The sequence below is a fragment of the Equus quagga genome, chromosome 9 (genome assembly GCF_021613505.1).
Source record: "Equus quagga isolate Etosha38 chromosome 9, UCLA_HA_Equagga_1.0, whole genome shotgun sequence".
NCBI classification, from domain to species: Eukaryota; Metazoa; Chordata; class Mammalia; order Perissodactyla; family Equidae; genus Equus; species Equus quagga.
This window is the reverse complement of record NC_060275.1, coordinates 112814671-112837946: the sequence shown is the minus strand read 5'-3', so window position 1 is coordinate 112837946 and position 23276 is coordinate 112814671. Positions and strand designations below refer to the sequence as shown.

At 46.3% G+C, this 23276-nt stretch overlaps 2 protein-coding genes across 4 annotated transcripts in view; one reads left to right on the top strand and one right to left on the bottom strand.

Moving 5' to 3' along the window:
* The first annotated feature begins 405 nt into the window (after nt 1–405).
* Nucleotides 406–18168, top strand: CCT5 (chaperonin containing TCP1 subunit 5). The gene is made up of 11 exons (XM_046671811.1): nt 406–606; nt 3610–3670; nt 4193–4357; nt 5529–5727; nt 8219–8411; nt 8489–8638; nt 10720–10839; nt 11525–11710; nt 12288–12425; nt 12947–13127; nt 14134–18168. Exons 1-11 carry the CDS (start codon nt 502–504, stop codon nt 14259–14261), a joined length of 1626 nt encoding a protein of 541 aa, XP_046527767.1. The 5' UTR covers nt 406–501; the 3' UTR covers nt 14262–18168.
* Nucleotides 18169–21352: 3184 nt separating this feature from the next.
* Nucleotides 21353–23276, bottom strand: part of CMBL (carboxymethylenebutenolidase homolog) — a 25807-nt gene continuing 23883 nt past the window's right edge. For all 3 annotated transcript variants that reach the window (XM_046672428.1, XM_046672427.1, XM_046672429.1), the window contains exons 5-6: nt 23026–23117; nt 21353–22072 (exon numbers count right to left, since the gene is read on the bottom strand). In XM_046672428.1, coding sequence (XP_046528384.1) covers nt 21893–22072; nt 23026–23117 — 272 coding nt within the window. In that variant the 3' untranslated portion in view covers nt 21353–21892. The remainder of the gene's footprint in view (nt 22073–23025; nt 23118–23276) is intronic.

Genomic DNA, 23276 nt, shown 5'->3' with positions numbered 1-23276 from the left:
AGGGCCGCAGAGCCCGCCGTACGCAGCCGGCCTCACCTCCGCCTCGCCCCATCGCGGGGGTTGGGGGGGGGGGGGGGGGGGGGGGGGGGGGGGGAGGAGTCCGGAAGTGGATTCTACCATATTCCCGGAGCCGGAGCGGGAAGGAGGGAGAAAATGATGCTCTCGGTAAATGAGTTCCTCGGTGGGACCCACTATCCAGAAACCCTCAATTATACAGCTTTAATAAATGACTGAATTCGAGCTACTCCTGGTTTGTGGGTTCTAAAGTTCCCGTCCGTGTCTTCGCACTTCCCCCCGCAGCTTCCTAGATAGAAGTTTCCGAAGGCTGCTGATTCCAGAAGGTACGGTCTGGCGTTAAACTAGTCTCAAGTGAAAAATAAGTCTCACGCAGCCTGTGCTGCGCATGCGCGAGCGGTTGCTCCCTCCCGCGAGAGTAAAGTGTCTTCTTGCTTCCGGAGTGGTCTTCGCCGGTTGCGGATAAGTAGTGTTTGTTGCTGTACCATGGCGTCTGTTGGGACTCTCGCCTTCGATGAATATGGGCGCCCCTTCCTCATCATCAAGGACCAGGACCGCAAGTCTCGTCTTATGGGACTTGAGGCCCTCAAGGTAACGGGACCGGGACACAGTGGCGCTGAGATGAGGGGAGGTGGCCGAACCCAGTGGCTCTGCGCCTGCGCAGGCCTGGGAGCGGTTCTGCCATGTGCTCCCGGGAAGGCCAGAAGGGCCCGCGCGTCCCCACTCGCGCTCCCCGCTCCTTGGGCTCGGGGAGGCCGACATATATGCTTTTAGTCCCAATTTGGCGGTGGGGTGGAGCCGCTAGCACCCTTCTGAGTCGGATGGGGCGGCTTCAGTTCCTAGGCGGGGAACCCCCGGCCGTCCTCGTTTCTGCAGTCCAGCAGTCAGTGTTGTCATGGGCAAGATGCGGAGAAGGTGGTCCCAGGTCACCTGGCCGGTGGAGACTCTGCTTCTTAATCCTCCGTTAGTCTACCTGCAGCAGCCCTAAAAGTAATGGAGGTTCATTTTCTTTGTCACCTCCTGAAAGCTTAGTCGTTTACCGAGTATTTTATCTTTGAGTACCTTTATGCGTGGCGTATTCCTGGATGCCGTGTCATAAAAATAAAAAGTGTGCATCCTTAAGGAAGAAAATAGTACCGCAAGAGCGAGAAATGCACATCAGTAACCGTAATGCAAGGCACTGCGTGATCAGAATCACAGTTACGGGACAGGATGCAGATCAAAGTTGGAGAGTGTCCTTCAGACCCTCTCTAGTTGGATGGAGACGCGCTTTTGATCGGGGATGGAATAATGTTTTGAGTGGGAGAGACCTGGCGTTCTACAGGGAGGAACAGTAAAAGCAAGGACCTGGGCGCGAAAGGGTTAGGGTTAGGGTTTTGATGGAGCAGTCTACTTTAAGTCAGGATACTTCCCAAAAGTGGAAGCCTGCGCATGTCCCACGATCGAGATGTTCTCCCATGGGTGGGAGGGGAGCCATTGAGGGGGTTTGCCCAGAATCAGGATTTAAGTGGAGCTAGACCTTAAGTAGTGGCCTGTAGGGTAGACTGAAGGAAATCAGGCCGACCAGGGGTGTTAAATGCAGCATTGCAGGTGTCCAGGTAAGGAGGGGTCTGCTGAGCACATGCTGACAGGAAACAGGAAGGGGCACTTCGAGAGGGCACTGACTTCTTTAGGGTTTGTTATAAAGTGGAAGAATCCACCATATTGGTGTGGATTGTCACCAGGTCTGAGGTGTCCCTGTTGGCTTAGTGTCTTGGGGTTTTACTTAAACAAATGAAGAAACAGTAGAGTTCTCCCAGAGACTGTTTGTTTCACTGAGAACAAGTTACACAACCTCTCTGAACCTCCTTTTTCAGCAGGGGTAATACACCTCTGTCAAGCTGAGGATGAAAATTAAAGGTGGGTAATGTAAGGGGTGGCCACACAGTGCTTGAACCATGGTAGGTGCTCAGTCCACGTGTATTACATATTCAGTTCTGTTTTTCACTTAAAGGGACCAGCAGAGAAAGTAACATGCAACACACACATCCAGCATAATAGTGCAGTGGAAGCTGCTGGTTACTTTGCATGAGCCACTGTTTTAATCGCTCTCATTGCATTATTTCATGTAATCCTCACACTCAGAGTTAGATGTTATTTCACTGTATTGGAAACTTGGCCCCAGAACTGTTAAGCAATTGCTTAAAGTCCCAGGGCCATGACTGAAGCCCCGTCTGTCTCCCTCCAGAGCCGGCGGTCTACAGCAGGGCTTTTCAGCCTTGGCACTATTGACGTTTGGGCCAGGTCCTTCTTTGTTGTGGGGCCTGTCCTGTGTAGGATGTTTAGCAGCATCCCTGGCCTCTGCCCACTCCCTGCCAGTAGCAGCTCCCTCCCCAGTAGTGACAACCAGAGATGTCTCCTGGGGGACAAAATTGCCCCTGGTTAAGAACCACCTCCCTACAATTATTATTCTTTAAAAATGTCCTTATACAGACATATCAATCCAAGTGTATTTTAAGGATTACCAGTGTTTTCACAGACTAGTGAATTTTGTGTCTTTTGTTACCTGCCAGATGGGCAAGCAGGGAAGGCTTCACAGAACGTGTACATTTGAACTGCTTTGAGGGCCAGCCCTGTGGCATAGTTGTTAAGTTCTGCATGCTCCACTTCAGCGGCCCTAGGTTTGGGATCCAGATCCCGGGTGTGGGCTTACACCACTCGTCAGCCATGCTGCAGTGGCAACCCCCATCCAAAAAAGAGGAAAGTTGGCACAGATGTTTGAGGGCGAATCTTCCCCAACAAAAAAAAAAAAAAACTTTTGAAAGTTGGTCAAGATTTTGATGGGTACAGGGCCTCTGTGCATCACTACGTCAGGGATCAGAGGACATGTTTGGGGAACAAGAATAGACCATCCTCAGTGGAAGGGAGCTGGGTCTCAGATTGTGGAGGGCGTTAAAGACAAAGCTGAAGCTTTTGGACTTGCGTGTTGAGCCAGTGGGGAGTTGTTTAAGGTTTGGGGACTAGTAAGCAACATGTTTGAGAAAAATGGATGGCTTAGCTAGATGTAAGATGAATTGGAAGGACGGTAGGTGAGATAAGAGACGCAGGAATTCTGTAGGGTGCTATGGATCAGGCTTAGATCGGTGATGGCAAGAATAGAAAGAAAGGAAAGGAAATTTGGAGGATTAATGGGCATAATAATGTGTAGAAACAGAAAAGGGTTCTTTGAATCCTCCATTACTTTCGGTATTGATACCCTTGGCAGGTGACAAGCAAGGGTGACTGTGAAGCCTGTGGGTTTCTCAGTGGCTCGACCGTTTGAGAGAAGAGTACGTCTCTGCAGTAGGTGGTAGTGTGGCAGTTCAGGGTGCTATGTGTTTACGCTGGAGTCTTCATGTGAAGGTGGCGTTGTGAAGTGGTCATGTGAGGCCTGTCAGGTCAGACTGTCACTGCGCTTGACTGTGAGATGGAGCGGTAGGCGAACCTGCCTCGTCCATGTGTCGATTCTAGAGGACAGACTATGTTATAAGTGATTTTATAATCATCAACTGTATGCTTTTAACTGTTAAAATTGTATGTACTTGAATATTTGTTTCTTGTATTTGCTTGATTTAGTCTCATATAATGGCGGCCAAGGCTGTAGCCAATACGATGAGAACATCGCTTGGACCAAATGGTAAGAGTCTCTCATTCTGTGTTGTTTTAACAAAAGTTTTAAAATCATAAAATAGTCAATATTATCTCTTTACAAAAATTTGGGAAGTGGAGTGAGGGCTTCCTGCTCCCCTAATACAGCCAAACTTGTTTGGTGTGTTGCAGCCTTTAAACAAAGTTATGATCATAACATGTGTCCAGTTTTAGGTCAGATTTGTTTTCCACTTAACGTCATTGCATAAGCATTTTGCAAATCATAGCCATCATCTCTTGTGATTAATATTACATGTAGTGATGCTCCATAATATTTTTTTTGCCATTTCTCTGCTTTTAGCCATTTTAGATTATTCCCAGTGTTTTGCTTTATATTGGCCAATATGAAAGTGTCTTCATGCAGATACTCCTTTATGTATGTTGAATTATTTATAATAAATTCCTAGGTGGGAACTGGGTCAAGAAGTCTAACTTTTATTATTGTTTTTGGTATAGATTGCCATTCTTTTTTTTTTCGGTTAAGATGTTCTAAACATTGCTGTCTTTTTAGGGCTTGATAAAATGATGGTGGATAAGGATGGCGATGTGACTGTAACTAATGATGGTGCCACCATTTTAAGCATGATGGATGTTGATCATCAGATTGCCAAGCTGATGGTTGAACTGTCCAAATCACAGGATGACGAAATTGGAGATGGAACCACAGGAGTGGTTGGTAAGAAAGGGCACGATATCCTTTCCCGTTTAAGAGAGGTTGTTTGAATCACAGCACTAACGTGGCTGCTGAGAATGTTTACTCTGAATCAGCTGAGGAGACAGTTGGAGAAATCCAGGGTGAAGGACACACTACAAAACAAGTGGCCCAGACTCCTCAAAGCTGCCATGTCGTGAAGAAACAGGAAGGCCACGCCATGGGGTAGAGTTAGGCATCTGTTCTAGATTAATGGAGCTAAAGAAAGGTGACAGGCAGCTGTACTGTGTAGAACTTGGTTGGATGTCTGGGTTTTTTTAAGCTATGAAGGATGCTTGGGACAAGTGGAGGAGTTTGTGGATCACGTATTACAGAAGAGTGTCATTGTTAAGGTTCCTTAGCATCATGTGACAGTTACCGTGCAGTGATTGGGAGAATGCCTTTGTACTCAGGAGCTGCATGCTGAAATATTTAGGGGTGACATCCCATGATTTCTGCAACTGATGCTCAGTTGAACAGAAAAAGCACATGCATATGTGGAAAAAAACAAATGTGGCAAAATGTTCTTAAGTAAACAAGTGTTCATTTTACTATTGCATTTTTTCCTGAAGGTTTAAAAAGTTGGGGAAGAGCGAAGAGATAAATATCTTTAATGTTACCTTTTCTGCAGATGAAATTTGAATTTGTGTATTCAACAAATATTTATTGAGTACCAAGTACTGTTCTAGATGTGCTTAGAGTGCAGCAGTACTAAAACATCTTTGTGGCACTAAAATGGGGGGGAAGGGAAGGTTATAAGAGGGGAATAAATAATAAACACATTTTTAAATCCTCTTATCACCAGCATGAATTTTACTGAATAGAAGTCTTTGACCCAGGAAGCAAAAGAGGCTTTTCCCCTTATAGAAATGTATAAGTTACATTTAGTACACGTACATCATGTATAATGTACATTATAGTTACACTCTTTACCTCACTGAGAGTTCATCATCCATCTATACAAAGAGACCTAATGATCTTTGCTAGAGTCAAAACAAAAGACTGCCTTTTTAAAAATAGGTTCGATGGCCTCATCCTCTAAGATACTTTCAGTTTAATTCTGGAACCTTCGTATTTCCAGGGTAGCATCTAATTTGTACTGATTATACAAGTTTTGGCGTTTTCTTGAACCAGTTTTGCGCTGTCTTGTCTGCAGTCCTGGCTGGTGCCCTGTTGGAAGAAGCCGAGCAGCTGCTGGACCGTGGCATTCACCCCATCAGGATCGCCGACGGCTATGAGCAGGCTGCCCGCATTGCCATCGAGCACCTGGACAAGATCAGCGACAGAGTTTTTGTTGACATAAGGGACACCGAGCCCCTGATTCAGACTGCGAAAACCACGCTGGGCTCCAAAGTGTAGGTTTACAACAGGGTAACAGCGTTTATAGAGGAGGCAAAGCTGTTTACTTGTTCCTAAAGGCAACACAAAATGATCACGGATCACTTCATGCTGATTTGATGAGTCTCTTTCTGGATTTGTTTTGGTTTTGCTTTGTTTTCAGAGTAGTTTTAGACACATGCATTTCATGTCTCAGTTGGAAGCTGAACTTCCAGGCTTGGGTATTAAATCCTCTCAACAATATTTGTAAAATAAATAATCCTTTAATTTAGCAGGATTGTCTGCATTGGAAATCAACCAGAAAAGGACCCTATTTGGGGAACCTGTTAGTTTTCACAACACTTTTTTTTTCCTGAGGAAGATTGTCCATGAGCTACTGTCTGTACCAGTCCTCCTCCACTTTATTTGTGGGTCACCGCCACAGCATGGCTGATGAGCAGTGTAGGTCTCCCCGCCCAGAATCTGAACCTGTGAACCCAGACCACTGAAGTGGAGCACACCTAACTTAACCACTATGCCACAAGGCTGGCCCCCTCATAACACTTTTTAGCCGTTTCTGTGCTAGGAACCCATTTAGGGGGAGCTTCCACTATTCATTCATTCAACAAGCGAATTCCTACTCCTGAATTTTAATTTTATAAAAAGGGGCAGTCTTAAAATTTACTTACATTGGGTATAATGAATGTTAGATTTCAACGTTTACATAATATCTACAGTTTGCCAGGCCTGCTGCCAAGTCGTGGGGGCACAAGACAGTTCTTGCCTCCCAGAAACTCAAAGTAGCCTCAACCAAGGGACCTGCTTATTTTGAACAATAATAGAGACTTACGGACTCTCTTTATTTTTAAGAAGAATTATGGCCATAATGTAGCATAGAAATTCAGTGTAAGGTGCTTTATTACACGTTTGTTTGTTGTTTTTTTTTTGCTGAGGAAGATTAGTCCTGAGCTAACATCTGTGCCAATCCTTCACTTTATATGTGACTCACCACCACAGCGTGAGCTGACAAGTGGTGTAGGACTGCACCCAAGATGCAAACCCAGGCTGCCAAAGCAGAGTACACCAAACTTAACCACAACACTGCAGGACCAGCCCCTACACTGTTCTTTCAATCTATAGCAGTGCAGGAAATGTTTTAGTTTTTAATTTGTGTGGTAGTTTTAACAAAAGGAAGGCACGGTCTTGTCTGATAGGAAGTGCAACAAGTGTCTGTCTCTGGTGCCTTCTTCTCAGGGGAAGGACATCCACCCAGCACTGTGTTGGATCAGGGGCGTCTTCAGTGGTGCCAGCTGTCCTCTCATCCGTGTCTTAGCTGAGCCTGGCTCCTGGGCAAGGGCGCCTGCCCTGGGGTGGCTTCTGTCACAAGCAGAGCACTATTTTCCTCGTAGGTGGAAGGCATTACCCTTTCTTAAAATGCACAAATCTTATTTTATTACTGCTTTGTAAGTTGATTCTACTCTATTTGCGAGTCTTTGTAAAACCCAAGTGGACCAGCCTGGTGGGGCAGCAGTTAAGTGCGCACGTTTCACTTTGGCGGCCCGGGGTTCACTGGTTCAGATCCTGGGTGCAGACATGGCACTGCTTGGCAAGCCATGCTGTGGCAGGCATACCACATATAAAGTAGAGGAAGATGGGCACGGATGTTAGCTCAAGGCCAGTCTTCCTCAAAAAAAAAAAAAACCCAAGTATGTCCACGTCTTTACTACAGAAAATACTCAAATTGATAGATGATAGCCAAATATATCCAACATAAAGCAATACATTGTAGATCACCTGTTTAGGATACTAACAACATTTTCTAGTTTCAGGGGTATCTTTTCTGCATGACTTAAAATTTCAGACACTGTATTTCAAGTACTAGATTTCCTCTGGTTTTTCCAGAATAAAAAGTAAATTTATTGAGCAGTCTATTCAGATGTTTCAAAGCTATTCAGATGTTTCAAAGCTTTCAGAAAAGCTAACATCCCCGATCTGTAACTGATGTCATAATGGAAACTCCTGTGTGGGTCAGGTGCCCTGTCTGGTCCCTCCTTTCTCAGTAGGTGTTTGGCCTCAGTAGATATGATGGACTTTTCCTGGTGGTTTCATAGCTTTCCCATTCTGTTTTGGACTTGTAAAATAGAAAAAATATTCTTAAAGAGTAGCAGAATCTTAAAAATCTTCGTTCTTGCCATACATCATTAGTCTCTTGTATATATTAATAATGGAAGAAAATAGTATATTTCAGTTAAAGTTGGTGAAAGTAAAAGTGTAAATTTTTTCCCATTCCAATTTATGGTTTCCTTTGGGGTCCGTGGGTCCCAGGTTAAGAATCCTTGCCCCAGACTGTTGAAAGCACAAGGTGTGATGCCACTGCCTCCTAGGGACTCTGCACGTCACTCGCTTTCTAGATGTCTTGGAGTTACAGAACGGCATCTTGTATTTGAGTTCCCACGTTACGTCGTGTGTGCTGCTTTTTTTGAGGTGATTGTTAAACGGATGTGAAAGGCTCTTCTGTGTTTTCCTCAGGGTTAACAGCTGTCACCGACAGATGGCCGAGATCGCTGTGAATGCCGTCCTCACCGTAGCAGACATGCAGCGCAGAGACGTTGACTTTGAGCTCATCAAAGTGGAGGGCAAAGTGGGTGGGAGGTTGGAGGACACTAAGCTTATTAAGGGTGTGATCGTAGACAAGGATTTCAGTCACCCACAGATGCCGAAGGTAAGTTGGTGCCTTTCACAGCCTCCCCTCTGGGAACGCTTCAGTCCGCCCATTCACGTTTCTCCCTCTCCCTATAGCAAGTGGAAGATGCCAAGATTGCAATTCTCACGTGTCCATTTGAACCACCGAAACCAAAGACGAAGCATAAGCTGGATGTGACCTCTGTGGAAGATTATAAAGCCCTTCAGAAATACGAAAAGGAGAAGTTTGAAGAGATGATTCAGCAAGTAAGTCTTACCATAGCTGTTGGTGGGATCTGAAAGGGCGCAGGTGGTTGGCTGCAGGGAGTCAGGACGTGTGGTGCTCACCTGCGTGATCTTGGCACTTCATTATGGGGCTGTAAATAGCATTTCTTCACTTTTAAATTAAAAAGTAATAAACATTCACAGTGGGAAAAAACCAAAGGACACAGAGGTAGGAGGGGGCAAGCAGTCTGATCTTGTCTTAAAACGGGAGCGTGTCTGGGGCCTGAAGGAACTGGCTCCATTGCCTTGAGAGCTGCGCTTGTTTCACACACGTGCCCTCCTGGGCGCTTCTGCGCTGCTGCGTTCGGGCAATTTTAACAGGCTCTACCCACGTATTTGAGACCTCCGAATATAACTCCTGACAGGAGAGTTACTGAGTAACAGGAATTAAACCAGAATGCAGTCGTGGTGATCTCAGTTCTTTGCTTAAACAAGTTGGAGTGTTATTTTGTAAACACTGATTCTTCCCCTCTGGCTGTTTGTATTTCACATGTGTGTGCTCTCTGACGGAGCGGTTCCTCTGTGGGACTCTGTCCTTGGGAGCTTAAAGCACCAGTGCCCGAGGATACGTGAACGGGGATATTTAGACGTCTAGTCTTAGGGGGGTGGTTGAACTCACGGGTTCCTTCGTGGTGCAGTTCCCTGTGTCTGCTGTCTCCCAGGCCCTGTTGCAGCCCTGGAGATACATGAGTGAGCAAAGCGGAGCGCTTGCTGTTGGGGTGCAGACTGGGGGAAGGGGTCGGGGCTCTGAACAGACACTGGTCGGAGAAGGCACCTCTGAGGAGATGGTGTGTGGCCAGAGACCTACGTGAGGTGAGAGGATGGCATTTCTGGGTGAGCAGCATTCCAGACTGAGACAAGGTAGGGGTGGGTGGCATGTACAAAGGCCCTGAACAGGAATGTGGTTGGCATGTGCAGGGAACATCAGGGCTGGGGCTTGGAGCATACTGGCAGGAGTTTGCAAATAAAAGCCCATTATCTGGGAAGGCTGACAGAGGTGCACTGGAGGAAGGGTAACAAGAACTGAGAGGCCAAGGGTGTGGGTGGACCGACTTGGTAGATGTGCAGGTAGCAGAAATGATAACAGGAATAGTGATGGGCTAAATGCCAGCACTTTAAAAGGAGGAGAGGCAGTGACCCAAGAAGAAACGTTGTAGGTGGCTGTGAGGAGCAAGAAGGACCTGTCTCCTATGTTGAGCACCTGGGAGAACAAAGCCCTTGAGGAGGAGTGCCAGGCAGGTTGATTCTTCAGGAGACAGCCAGGGTTTGTTCACAGCAAGAATATAATGGCAACATTGCAAGAAGGAGTCTGCTGTTAATGGACTGAGTTCCAGGGGCTCCCCCTGGAAGGTTCTAGAGGGCCAGGGAGGGAAGAGAGGTAGAGAGGCAGGTGTGGCAGGTGGTTTGGGAGGCTTGCGTGGAGACAGGTGAAATAGCAGTTGTGGGGCATGGCACTGTTACCGCAGGTGACTGTCAGGGAGGGACAGTCAGTCCTGATCATGACCACCTTTGGGGGACAAGTCCCAGCCATTTGCGGAGATGGGGGTGGTACTTCTCACTAGGAGCAGGATCACTTCTTTCAGCTTCTAAATTACTCTGTATTTTGACCCAGAGGATAGAGGATAGTCCACTCAAGTAAGGAAAGCAAGGTGCAGGGACGTGTGTATCTTAAGATTCAGTTTTTGTTACACACACCGATGAAAGTGCCTCGTGGGTGTTTGTGACAGGACAGTGGTTAACCCTGGTTCCCTGGGTCAGAGGGCCCAGCACTGGTGAGACAGCTTTTGTTTAGCTTCACTGTAGCAGTGGGGTCAGTGTGAATTACTAGTTTATAAAGCATGGTTTTTGAAAATAGAGTGATTCCCACTGATGTGTATTCCTTGTTTAGAACTTGGGACTGACCGAAGGTAGACACTTGTATATTTTCTTCTGGTTTCTCTGCTTCGTTTACTTTCATGCACCCACCTTCCACAGCCAACTATGCATCTTACCTTTCACAATCTTTTTTCAAACTTCACAAAGAATACTTGTTATTAACGTGATTTTGGCTTCTCTTTTCTCAGATTAAAGAAACTGGCGCTAACCTAGCTATTTGCCAGTGGGGCTTTGACGACGAAGCAAATCATTTACTTCTTCAGAATAACTTGCCTGCGGTCCGTTGGGTTGGAGGACCTGAGATCGAGGTAAGGAGCTGTGTGGGGAGACTGCTGACCACAGGGCTGAGCTCACAGGCGTTTCTGCTTGGGGCCGCTTTGATAGTACATGCCTTATGGAAACACATCATGCAGAGGCTCCACAGAGCAGAGGAGCATGAGCTGGGAGAGAGGAAGATGCTAGCATCGGTTTTTATTGTTTTAATAACAGTGCTGTGTATTTCTGCTGTTCCATGGCATGTGCTTTCCATGTGTCATCTCGTTTAGCACTCACATTGGCTCTCTGAGGCAAGAAGACCAGTCTTACCCACTTCCGTGTTAGCTGAATACTGCTCGCCGGCCCAGATGTGGTCTGTACCCCAGACACACGCGGCCTTCTTGGTCCTCATGCAGCCCTGTGTACAGAGAGACGGACGGCTGCGCAGAGCTCTGATTCAGAGCCACAGTCAGGGGACATGAGGTCGAGAGCTGTGGGGACGTGTGCAGGGTCATCGAGCCAGGTGGCACCGGAGCCAGACCAAGACACCCAGCTCTTTAGAACCTTGTTCATTTAACAAGGTTTTTTAGGTTGAACTTGAGACTTTTTGGCCAGGGTGGGGCAGCAGTTCAGTGAACAGGGTGGTCATAGGTCAAGTTGAGCTCATTCGTAGTCTGCTTGTGAAAGTTCACTGTTTCCCGACTTCGTCTTCCTTCTCCCCTGTCCCTCCCCAATTAGTTGATTGCCATTGCGACGGGAGGGCGGATCGTCCCACGGTTCTCGGAGCTCACACCTGAGAAGCTGGGCTTTGCTGGTCTTGTAAAGGAGATCTCATTTGGGACAACGAAGGACAAAATGCTGGTCATCGAGCAGTGTAAGAACTCCAGAGCTGTAACCATTTTCATCAGAGGAGGAAATAAGATGGTGAGAATTCAGTTGCTTGTCCTACGTGTTTTCTGATTCTGGTACATGGTTTGGCTTTGCCCATGATATATTTAACTGAAACACAGTGTAAGAAAAACAGGGTCATTTTTCTTGAAGAAACAATGACATAATTGGTGTAAAATTACCACAGTTCCATGTCACTTCTGCAGGGCACACTGGCCTCTCTTTAGCCCCTTGGGTGAAAAAGGTGAACCCAAGCAAACAACCGCTGACGCCCTCCTGTTATCCGAGGAGGGGTTTCTAGTGCATCGTCACACGTGACGCTCGTTGTGAGCTTTTCTCTCTGTCGGTTTTGTTTTGTTTGGCCCTTCACTTGGTCATGTGTCCTGGGACGAGTCACTGGCTGCCTCTGCCTGCTTCGTTTTTTTAAACACTCTAGGGAGGAAAGGGAAGATGAGGATGGATACCATCTGCTGACAGATGTTCTGGCATGCCCTCCATTTGTGTTTAGCCTGGTGCCCGGCAGCCACTTAGAGTAAACCAGAGGTGGCAGCTATTTGGCTCTAAAATGAACTGCTTGTGATCACGTTGATTTAGGCAAAACTGTTTTCCCTAGATCATCGAGGAAGCGAAACGATCCCTCCATGATGCTCTGTGTGTCATCCGGAACCTCATCCGTGACAATCGTGTGGTGTATGGAGGCGGCGCTGCTGAAATAGCGTGTGCTCTGGCCGTCAGCCAAGAGGCAGATAAGGTAAAACACACGCAGGGCTATGTTGCACTCTGAGACGTTTCTGGACTGCGCAGGGAGGCCGAGGGCCTGCAGGCCGAACCAGATGCCGTCCAGAGTGAGCAAGAGCACCGTGAGCTGTGTGTGACAGGGTTTCTTCTGAGTTGATTCTCATGCGCGTGTACTCCAGCATGGGTTACCGTAAGCTGGCATTTCTAAGTCTTTTTCAACCATTCCAGCCTTGACGATAATAATTATCCTCTACAGTCTTTTAATGATATTTGAAGTTCAAAATTAATTAGATATCGTAACTGAAAATAAAGGCGTAAGGGCTGATGCGTTCTCAGACTTCCCACAGGTGTGCCCTTTCCATCCTTTCTCCGTAGAGGCGTGTCACTGTCCTCAGATCATCAGGGCAGCCCCTCCTTAGAATTGCTCATGGGGGAGCTTTTCATGCATGTAATTTAATTATGTTTCCAAATTGCTGCTGGGTCGGTTTTTTTGGGCTTTGCCAAGCACGCTTATGGTACCCTGTACCCTTCCAGTGCCCGACCTTGGAGCAGTACGCCATGAGGGCCTTTGCCGACGCGCTGGAGGTCATCCCCATGGCCCTTTCTGAAAACAGCGGCATGAATCCCATCCAGACCATGACTGAAGTGCGAGCCAGACAAGTGAAGGAGTTGAACCCTGCTCTTGGAATTGACTGTTTGCACAAAGGCACAAATGGTGAGGACCTCTGCGCGTCTGTGTGGGGCTGTGGTTTGATTTAAATTGAGTAATTTCATACTTTGTGGCTGTACAATATATAGTGTTTACTATGAGGTTATCGTATCTTATTAAATATTTAAACTCACTTTAGGTGAATTTTAAAATGTTTCGTTTGGTTGCCTTAGGAGTTGGTTAGACTGCTAGTCCTAGCAATGTAAAATTAATTTTAATAGCAATAAATGGCAGTGTGGTATTTATACCAAAGGTGACTTGCATTTTAATCTCTGGTTTTAGAAAATAATTCCCATCTCACTTTTTTTTACACAAATGTGTGTCACCGTGGGTCCTAGATGTCATAAAATGGCTCTGAAACTTGTAGTTTACAGCTTATTCTGTAATTGTAGCCCATAAATGATGTACTGTTTTTAAACGTAGTGTACTGTAACTTTTAGCCACTTGTAGTTCCTCTGCCGAGAGGGTGGTGTGGGCAACTTTAGCTTGTTGAAACGGTGGTCCCGGTGATTTCTGTACCGGTCGGGCCATGTCTGGGGTTCTGCCATCAGTCCTAACCCTGGAACCTCGGCTGGTTTGTGTTCTTACGTACGGGTATAGGTCTCTTCTGCTTTTCGTGTTCACAGCCCAAGGATTTTAGATCTTTCTTGAAATTATTTTACCTTTCAGGTACAGTCAGCTGTCCCTTATTTCACGTTTACTGAATTACAGTGTTGGATACTTTGTGCAATGACATGTCCCTGAAAAGTTTCACCTTTTAGCTGGTCGCTTAGCAGTTGAGCTTGTCACTGAAGAGAGGTCCCCTCACCACCCCACTGCTCTCTGGTAGCCAGGTTCAAATTCCAGGATGTCCTTGGAAGTAATGAAAGTCTTTTTCTCTGAAAATGTAACTGGGACTAGTGGCTTCCAAATTTGTGTTTCTTAAGTTTTGTGATTCCATAAATCAAAGCAAGTTATTAATATTAAATGTGTATGCTGTTCCTAGGATAATCAGTTTATTTGTATTTTTCAGATATGAAGCAACAACATGTCATAGAAACCTTGATTGGCAAAAAGCAACAGATCTCTCTTGCAACACAAATGGTTAGAATGATTTTGAAGATTGATGACATCCGAAAGCCTGGAGAATCGGAAGAATAAAGAAGAAATTTAGAATAAAATATAGTAGTAAGATGCACTACTGTGATTAAATAAATGGATGTCTTGTGATGCATCTACAGTATTTATTATATTACGTCCTTTTTCAGACACTGTAGATGCTGTGATGAAAATAGCTGTTCAGTAGCCATAGTTCTCTTGTTCCGAGATGTGTGATTGTAGAGATGCTGTCTCATCAGCTTTTGTATTCGTTGTATTAAAGGGACCTCTTTAAACAACCTTCATCTTCTGCTCTTCAAGTTTAAGAAACATTCCCTGTGGTATTAATCCAGTGCTGCCTTAACTGAAGGGGTTTGAGTAGTTCGTTTGTTCTTTTTTAATAAGCTGTAGGAATTATTTTAACAGCTTGAACATTGAGTTTGTTCTCAGGATTTATTGTAACAGTGTGAGGAATATGGGCTTGATCCTGTTAGACTTATTTAAATGATGCGCCTGTCTGAACAGTGGGTCGTTTAATTGTAGGGACCCATCATAGGATTATTTCTGCCGCAGAATTTTGGGATGTCTAAGTGCTGTTAGGTTACACTGACGTAACCTGGGTGTGACTGCAGTGCTGATGAGACCAGCCTTGAAAGTTTCATCTTCACCTTGTCTCCTTTGCTTTCTTCTGGTCCTGCCCTGAACGTAGGCCAGCTTGTGTACAGAGAAGGCTGGCGTAGGCACAGACTTCTGCCCCACCCACAGACGCTTAGGCATTTCAGAACCCAGTTGGGGTTTTCTTTTCAGAGGGACAAAACAAGCAGAGCTTAGAGTGAATTATACAAAGTTTAAGAGAGAATGGATTGAGTGGGAGGAAATACCTTGCGATTGCTAGGTATAGTATATTGGTATCGAGTTGTACATGCTAAAATAATACTGGCTGCAGGTGACACAGCCCTTACCACGGGCCAGGCCATGTTTGGAGGGTTACCTGGATTGTCTCAGGTCTCTCCACCCAGGGAAGGAGATAGGTTTCTTAGTAGTCACATCTTACGGGCGAGTCTTGGTTATTTGCCAGCATCTGGCCAGTAAGTAGTAGAGCCAGGTCAAACCCAGACAGTCTAACTCCGCAGTGCCTCTCGTCCCAATGCTGTTTGGTCCCGTTTGTCTATATGTCGTTCTCCGAGGGTTTCTGGTAGGACCAGTCAGAGGGTGTAGAAGCAGGAAGTGGTGATTGTTCTGTCTGAATTAACCTCAGTGGTGTGTTTCAGGGTTGCCTTTTCCTGTGAACCTGGAGGCTGACCAGTCTTAACGCTTGAGCCTTGTGGGTCCTTTCGACGTGAATGTGTTGATAGTTTCCCTCAACAAGTATCCTGTGGATGAGGAATAAGTGCTAATATCACTTCCTAATTTTGTATGTTTATGGAGTTACATGGTTGAGTATTGAAAGCTTAAAACCTGTTGAACATACACCCTAGTATTTTTTCATCATAAAGTGGGTTGTGAAATAGCACTATCATAACTCAAACTACAACATTCTGCGTACAGCATCAGAATGCATCTATTCCAAGTTCAGAATCAAGTCAGGCACAGACCCCCTTAAATAAACATCTTGACCTTGGAGCAGTGTGAGTGAGTTGATTTGCAGAGACTGCTTCCAGCCTGCAAAGAGCATGCAGCGGCTGTGGACCAGAGTATTCCCTGAAGGGGTCCCTGGTTGTATGAGAAGAGCCTCTGAACCACTCCTCTCTTCCAAAAGTCAACCTCACCGTGTCCCTGGTGTTTTCTGTGGTTGAGAGAGACTCTGTGGCCTGTGAACAGGAAAGCTTGAGGAGATGTGGTCACAACATCAGCTGTTGGTTTTGCTTTTGTAAAAGCACCTCTGCAAGATAATGTTACCCTTTTTTGTTTGTTTTGGTTTTTTTTTTGGTGATGAATATTGGCCCTAAGCTAACATCTGTGCCAGTCTTCCTCTATTTGTGTGTGGGACACTGCCACAGCATGGCTGATGAATGTTGTAGGTCCACACCCAGGATGTGAACCTGGGCTGCTGAAGTGGAGCACGTGAACTTACCCACTACACCACCAGGCAGGCCTCAATGTGTTAACCTTTTCTTATCTTCAAGTTCCAAATCACTTGTCAAGTTTTCCACCCCTTGTACTTGAGGTACGTGCCCCCTCATCCTCTCTGTCACAAGAGCAGCTCGAGGCACTTGGTCCTGAGGCCCTGTTCTGCTGCAGGACTTCTTGGCTCTCAGTTCCTCCACTTGCTGGATTTAGTTGATGTTTGTTAACAGCCTGGTCTTTAATTATAAGCAACCACTCAAAAGCACAAATGCGTCTGGAAGGGTGGAGAGCCTGGTCTGTGCTATGTGACTGCACTGCCTGACCCTTGTGCCTTTCTCCTCTGCTCCTTGTGAAACGGCTCCGCTAAAGGATCAGGAGGGCGGCATTGGGGCAGGGTGCGGGGTAGCAGTTTGACAATAAATTATCTGTAAGCATGCACAAGTGCTTCTCCATGTTATGTGCTGCTTGCAGGCGGCTTGCAAGGTGGGGGTCATCTGAAGCACTAGAAAAGAAAGGCTACCAAAGATAAAAGGCTACTTAGAAAACGTGTTGAAGGGCAGGCAAAGGGGTGACGGTGACAGCAGCAGGAAAGGTATCATAACATCAGTCGTGTTCTCAGTGCTATCATAAACGGTTTGTATGGAAACCCACGGTGGTGTCCAAAGTGGTCCCCAGACCCCTTGGGTCCTGGCCTTTCAGGGGCCGCGAGGTCAGCAAGAGTTTCACGCTAAGAGCTTGTTTGCCTTTTTCACTGTGTTGACAGTTGCACTGACGGTGCAAAAGCAACAGTGGGTAAAATGCCGTGAATCAGGGCAGTGGCACAGAATGGTACCGTGGTTGTATTTTTCACCACCACACACTGAAAAAAGCCGCTTCACTGAAGGATGGCCTTGATGAAGCAGTGTAAATTAGTAGATCATCAGATCTGGGCCCTGGAGTACACAGCTTTGCATTCTGTGGCACGATGTGCGTGACAAGTATGGTGGTTGTCTCAGCTGAACCAGCCCCTCATCAGGGAACACCATGTTTACTCTAAAGAGTGACTGACTGGCTCCTCAGACTTGCAGATGACAGATGTTTTCTCAGAAGTGAATTTAATGAGCCTGTCATTGCAGTAGTGCGACTGTCAGTTCAGGCTTCTATAACGAAACTACCGTCGACAGAGTGGCTTAGACAGCAAACTGACCTCTCACAGTCCTGGAGGCTGGAAGTCCAAGATGAGGGTGCCAGCAGGTGCGGTGTCCGATGAGAGCCAGCTTGCCAGCCTGTGGACAGCCAGCCACCTGCTTGCTCTCCTCTCTCTCACCTTCAGTCTGTAGCAACAACCGATAGTATTTATTGCCAGTGATAAAATTTGCATTTTCCGAGACTTTTCTGATAAGATTGGTGGTGGTTTAAAGGATGAATTTTTGACTTCGGGTAATGAAATGTATCAACTTTGGGAAGATCTGCATAGCTCAGTAAACGTGTTTTCCAAGTGTCAATGCAAGCGTCAATGCGTACGATATCATGCGTAGATTAAGAGATCTTTGCTAAGTGTAAGGTGGACCAGTGTAACAATGAAAAGTTACTGGGACTACCACATGTCGAGTTTTTATAGATTAAAGAGGAATATCCACAGTTTTGTGAGAAGTGATTAATATACTCTCCCTTTTCCAGCTACAGATCGGCATGAGGCCAGATTTTCTTCATAGGCTTCATAAAGCCATACGTGGCATTGAATTGAATGTGTCGTTAGAAGCAGAGACTCCCTGTCTTCTGGGGAGACAGGCATTAAGGAGATTTGCAAAAGTGGAAAACAAGGCCACCCTACTTGATTTGTTTTGGGGAATATAAAAAGTCATTATTTACGTTAGCATTTAATGTGTTTATTATTTTAAAATAAAACAAATATTTACTTTAATTTCTTAGTTTTAATTTCTAATACATTAAATGCTGGTGCGTGTAACCAAAATAAACATAAGCTCTTAGGAATCCTCAATAGTTTTTTAGAGTATAAAGGGATCCGGAGACCAAAACATTTGAGAACTGCTATATTAACATATTTAGTCCTCATAATAATGCTGGTCATTGTCAAATCCAAGAAACGCTGCCTAATTTGAATGTACCAGTCACTTCTTGAAATAAGCTTTTCAAGTTTATACACTAGATATTTTGAATATAAGCACTGAACATCTGCACTTAAGACTTCATATTTGTCAGATAATCTTGACTCCTGTTTCAAAGACAATCGAAGCTGGTGGTGTGAACTTCTGACTTTGTTCCCCCCTGTGGATGTCTTGGCAGCCCATCCATCCTACCCTGCTTGCCGTAGGCAGAACTCTAAAGCTGTGCCCCCGAGATTCAGTCTGGTTATTCAGTCATTCAGTCAGACCTAATCTAGGTACTGCTGTGAGGGACTTTGCAGACGCAGTTAAGTGCTAGTCAGCTGGCCCTAAAATAGGGAGCTGATCCAGGGGGGTCCACTGTAATCGCATGAGCCCTTAAGGGCTCACCAAAAAGAACCACGAGAGGTGGCAGGAGCGAAGTCAAGGCGTGTGGCTTGAGAAGGCTTGGACGCTCACTGCTGCTTCTGAGCTGCGGGACCCGTTCGAGCACTGAAGAGGCCTCCAGGAGCTGAGGGTGGCCCCCAGCTGACAGAAAGGAAATGGGGCCTCTGTCCTGCAGTCGCCAGAAACAATTCTGCCATGAACTTGAATGCGTTGGCAAGTAGATCTTCCCAGAGCCTCAGGAAAGGAGCCTGGCCGGCCAGTGCGTCGTTGACTGGGCTTGAGAAGCCCGGAGCAGAGAAACCAGCTGAGCCGACCCAGACTTACGATCTACAGAACTGGGAGAGAGTAGATTTGTTTTTAAGCCACTAAGTGTGATAATTTGTCACAGCAGCAACAGGAAATTCATACACTCCCACTTGCCTCAGTGTGGGGAGGGCGTATGGATTGGGGGGGATCCTCCTGCTCAAGACGTCTCTTCCCAATGCTTCTTAGATTCCATCTCTCAAGCTTCTTACTTCCATTCCCACCTCTGGGGTAATCAATGGTCCTCGCCAACACATGGCTCTCTTCCTGGGCACGGGATAGGTGCACGTCTGGGATTCTTGTGCAATCCTTGGGTGGGGCCGTGTGACCAGCTCAGGCCACTGAGCGGTGAGAAGCATCCTTTCCAAGCCAAAGCATTTACCTGTCAATGCAAGACCCTCCAGAGCTCTCTTTTCCGTCTCGGCACAGCAACATGCGTTATTTGATGCTGGCTGCTCCTTCAGCCTGGGTCTCCTAGGGATGACAACAATGGGAGTCCCCCCTCAACACGCCGTGGGCACAGAGCATGAGTGAGAGTCACAGATTTCAACTGGTTCACCCTGAGAACTGGGCTCCAGCTGCCTCATCCATTACCCAAGCATAAGCATGCTGATGAGACTCCCCATATGAGACTGTTTATTCCCCCCAACAACCCTGCAAAGGAATGTCACTGTCCTCGGTTTACAGATCCCACAATGACAAAAACCGAGGGCCAGAGAATTTAGTTGAGTTGCCCCGAATCACACAGCCAGCTCAACATGGTGGAGCCTGGACACTGCCAGCTCCTCCCCTCTGTGCCCATTCTGCCTCCCACACTCTCCCTCTGCCCACACCTCCCACGGCCCCCTGGCAGACGGCTCCCACTGGCCTCCAGGCCTCCCTCCTTCACTGTGCCCAGCCCGGGGCGAGTCAGCATCAGTCATCCTGGCATGGACCACCCTTTAATGATGTCCACTCTCAGCCTCTTTCATGACACATGCAGGGAAACCAGCTGGGGGATTTCCGGGAAACAGCTCGCTCCCTAACAAAAAGAGAGGTACAGGAAGAGAGCTCCTCTCTCCCTTCCTGCTGTGGCCAGTGTCTTGGGAGGCTGAAGCCCAGAGCAGTGCCTAGGAGGAGGGGACCCAGAATGGCATGTGGCTACCCGTGTCCTGACATCAGTAAGGCCCTGAACACTCTTGGATCCATTTAGGGGTGTTGTTAAGACTTCAATGTTATTCTCTTAGCCACTGTTAGTTGAGATTTTTGTTATTTGCAGCCCAAAAAACCTGAGATTCCAGACTGGCCCCAAACCAAACTCTTTCCCCCCACAACCCTGCTTCTCTTCCGATATTCCCTATCCTGGATCATCTCTAAGCTGACCTCAGGTTGTTCACTGTGCCCTCCCAGTTCTCTTCTAAATGCTCTGGAATCTCCTCTCCTCTTCATTCCCCAGCCTGGGGTCAGACCCGCATCACTGCCTCTTGCCCCCTTCTTCCCTCCCTCTCCAGAGGGACCCGTCTGTCACTCCTGCTGCTCTCACAGAAAGAACTAAAAGTGTCACCCAGTTGGGACTCCTCAGGCCCTGCAGTGGAAGAAAAGAAGGGGTGGGGGTGGCTCCCCAAGGCTGCAGGGATCCTTCTGGCTGCCATCTTCCAGAACAGACATGCCCTGGGTTTCCCTCCCAGAGCCCCAGGACTACAAGAAATGGCCCCAAGTTGGCCGTGGCACACTGGGATGAAAACAGCCCCAGCCTCGCCCCAGGACCCAAGCAAACCCCCCCCACACGGTCCCACCCCATGGAGGGAGCCTCCTGCTGGGCCCGGGTCTGAGTGGGAGGGAAACCAGCAGGCTTCCTGGTGTCTGCAGACACTGGGAAGGGCTGATGGGAGGGACAGCTGTCTGGTCTAGTCACCAAGAAACTCCCTGGACTGGAACTGAGACAGACTCACTGCGGGGCTGTCACATGGGGGACAAGAGGATCTACAGAAGGTCAACGGGAGGCAGGGAGGGGATGGAGGTGCAGTCACTAGTGCAGACGAGCACTGCCCCATACGGTTCCACCGGCCACACGTGGCCACCATGCGCTTGACTCGTGGCTAGGGCTACTGAGAGCTGGGTTTATTTGATTCAATCTTAATTAATTTAAATGTAAAAACTGAAACTCTACCCTTTACACCACCACCCTTCTGACTCAACACAGATTTCTGACACGGCCCCGGCCCCTGGGACCGGAAAATGCCACTGCCTGGGAGATGGCTGGATGGTAACTCTGACTCATTGTTTTTATCAGCTATTAGGAAAAGCCACGAATTCAAAGATTCAAAAAGTAAGTTTATTAGCTTGATATAATTAGGTCAATGCAACCCCATTTTAATCTCAATATTTCTCATAGCGCCATGTATGAATGTGACAAATTCATCTGTATGAAGACAAAGACACATGTCTAATTAATGTGGGCCTTTAATGCCCCTGAGCTTACAGGTCATGTTGTCCGGGCTTTGCAACGTTAGTCATTTTAAAGGATATGCTCAGTTCAAGAAGAGGAAGGCCACGCCTGAGCTGTCAGCTGGTGCTCAAACAGCCGTAAGTTTATATTACTACAATATTACTCTATCACTCAAGTTCTTCAGGTGCTGACCTGTTTTTAAATTTTTTATTTATAGATGTGTTAAAAATTAAATTATTTCATAATTAACCTTTCCTACTGAATTTGTGTTTCAGATGAAATAATGAATTTAAGGATTCTTTGATTTATTGTATATAGGGTGAAAATTAAATCAAATGATCCAAGTATTTCAAAGCAAATTTCTGGATGAAAGCTCTTTTGAGGAAGTTTGCACGTGGCCACCGCTAGACGTACTTGTTCAGCCACTCGATTAAATTCCTTCTCGCCTCGTCAATATAGGGCTTGTCTTCAGGTGAACAATCTTCTCTCTTCCGATGGACGAACCCATGAGTTTGCCCGGAAAACGTCTTAATTTGATACTCCACTTTGCAGTGTTCTTTCAACTTCTGGGTCAGCAACGAGACCTGGCAGGCAAAAGGTTTCATGACGACATGATTGTAACCCTCTAATAATATTTCCCATTCTCCAAATCTTCTGTGCCAGCTCATAAAAGAGATTCAACATCAACACTTTAAATCAAGTTCCATAGCTATAATGAATTTTTAATTTTTATAACAGTTAGTTATAGGAGAGAATTCAGAGCAATATAAAAATGATACATCAATTATTTGAAATTGTATTCATATATTTTATATATTACTCAATATATAATATTCAATATATATATTCAACATGTAATTCAATATATTCAAATATAAGTTATAAGTGTATATTAATATATGTATTGATTATGAATAATATTTTTTTTTTTTTTAAAGATTGGTCCTGAACTAACATCTGTTACAAATCTTTTTTTTTCCTTCTTCTTCTTCTCCCCAAAGCCCCCCAGTACATAGTTGCATATACTAGTTGTGGGTCCTTCTAGTTGTGGCATGTGGGATGCTGCCTCAGCGTGTCCTGATGAGCAGTGCTGGGTCTGTGCCCAGGATCTGAACCAGCAAAACCCTGGGCCGCCAAAGCAGAGCGTACAAACTTAACCACTCGGCCACAGGGCCGGCCCCACAACAATAATTTCTAAACAAGTGCTCCTGAACCACAGTTGTCTTCTGCTTTTTCCTTATCGATGCGCTGGCTTTAACACACCCACGTCTTAAGGACACAGACCTTGTGACAACTCGTGGGTTACACATTGGGGGGACAGGAGGGCCAGGCCTACTTCTAAGCCCAGTGACCAGGCCATGCCACGAGCCCTTTGGGGGCTTACAATCGCACTCTAAGTCCCCAATAAAACCCTCCTTTAAAACTTTAATGTTGAAAGATATTTGGAGCAACAAATGAACCCTTTAGGATGTTTTCCCAGAAATGCCAAATCATGTTATTAAATATACAGATGAGCGGAGGAAAGATGCCAACTTACTTGCTCCAGAGGAATCACGGGATCATTTTCAGCAAAAATGAACAATGTGGGGTTCTTTAAACTGTACACATCTTCAGAATCCCTGACGATGCCTGAGAAGGGGGACAGGACACGAGGGTATGACTTCCACACACGAGATGCAGAAAATGTCAAGTTAGGTTTGATTTTTCAAAGTAAAATATGTGCTTTGGGGGTTTTATTTACTTTCTCTTTAGCAATGCCACAGAAGTGGCCTGGCCTATAACATCAGT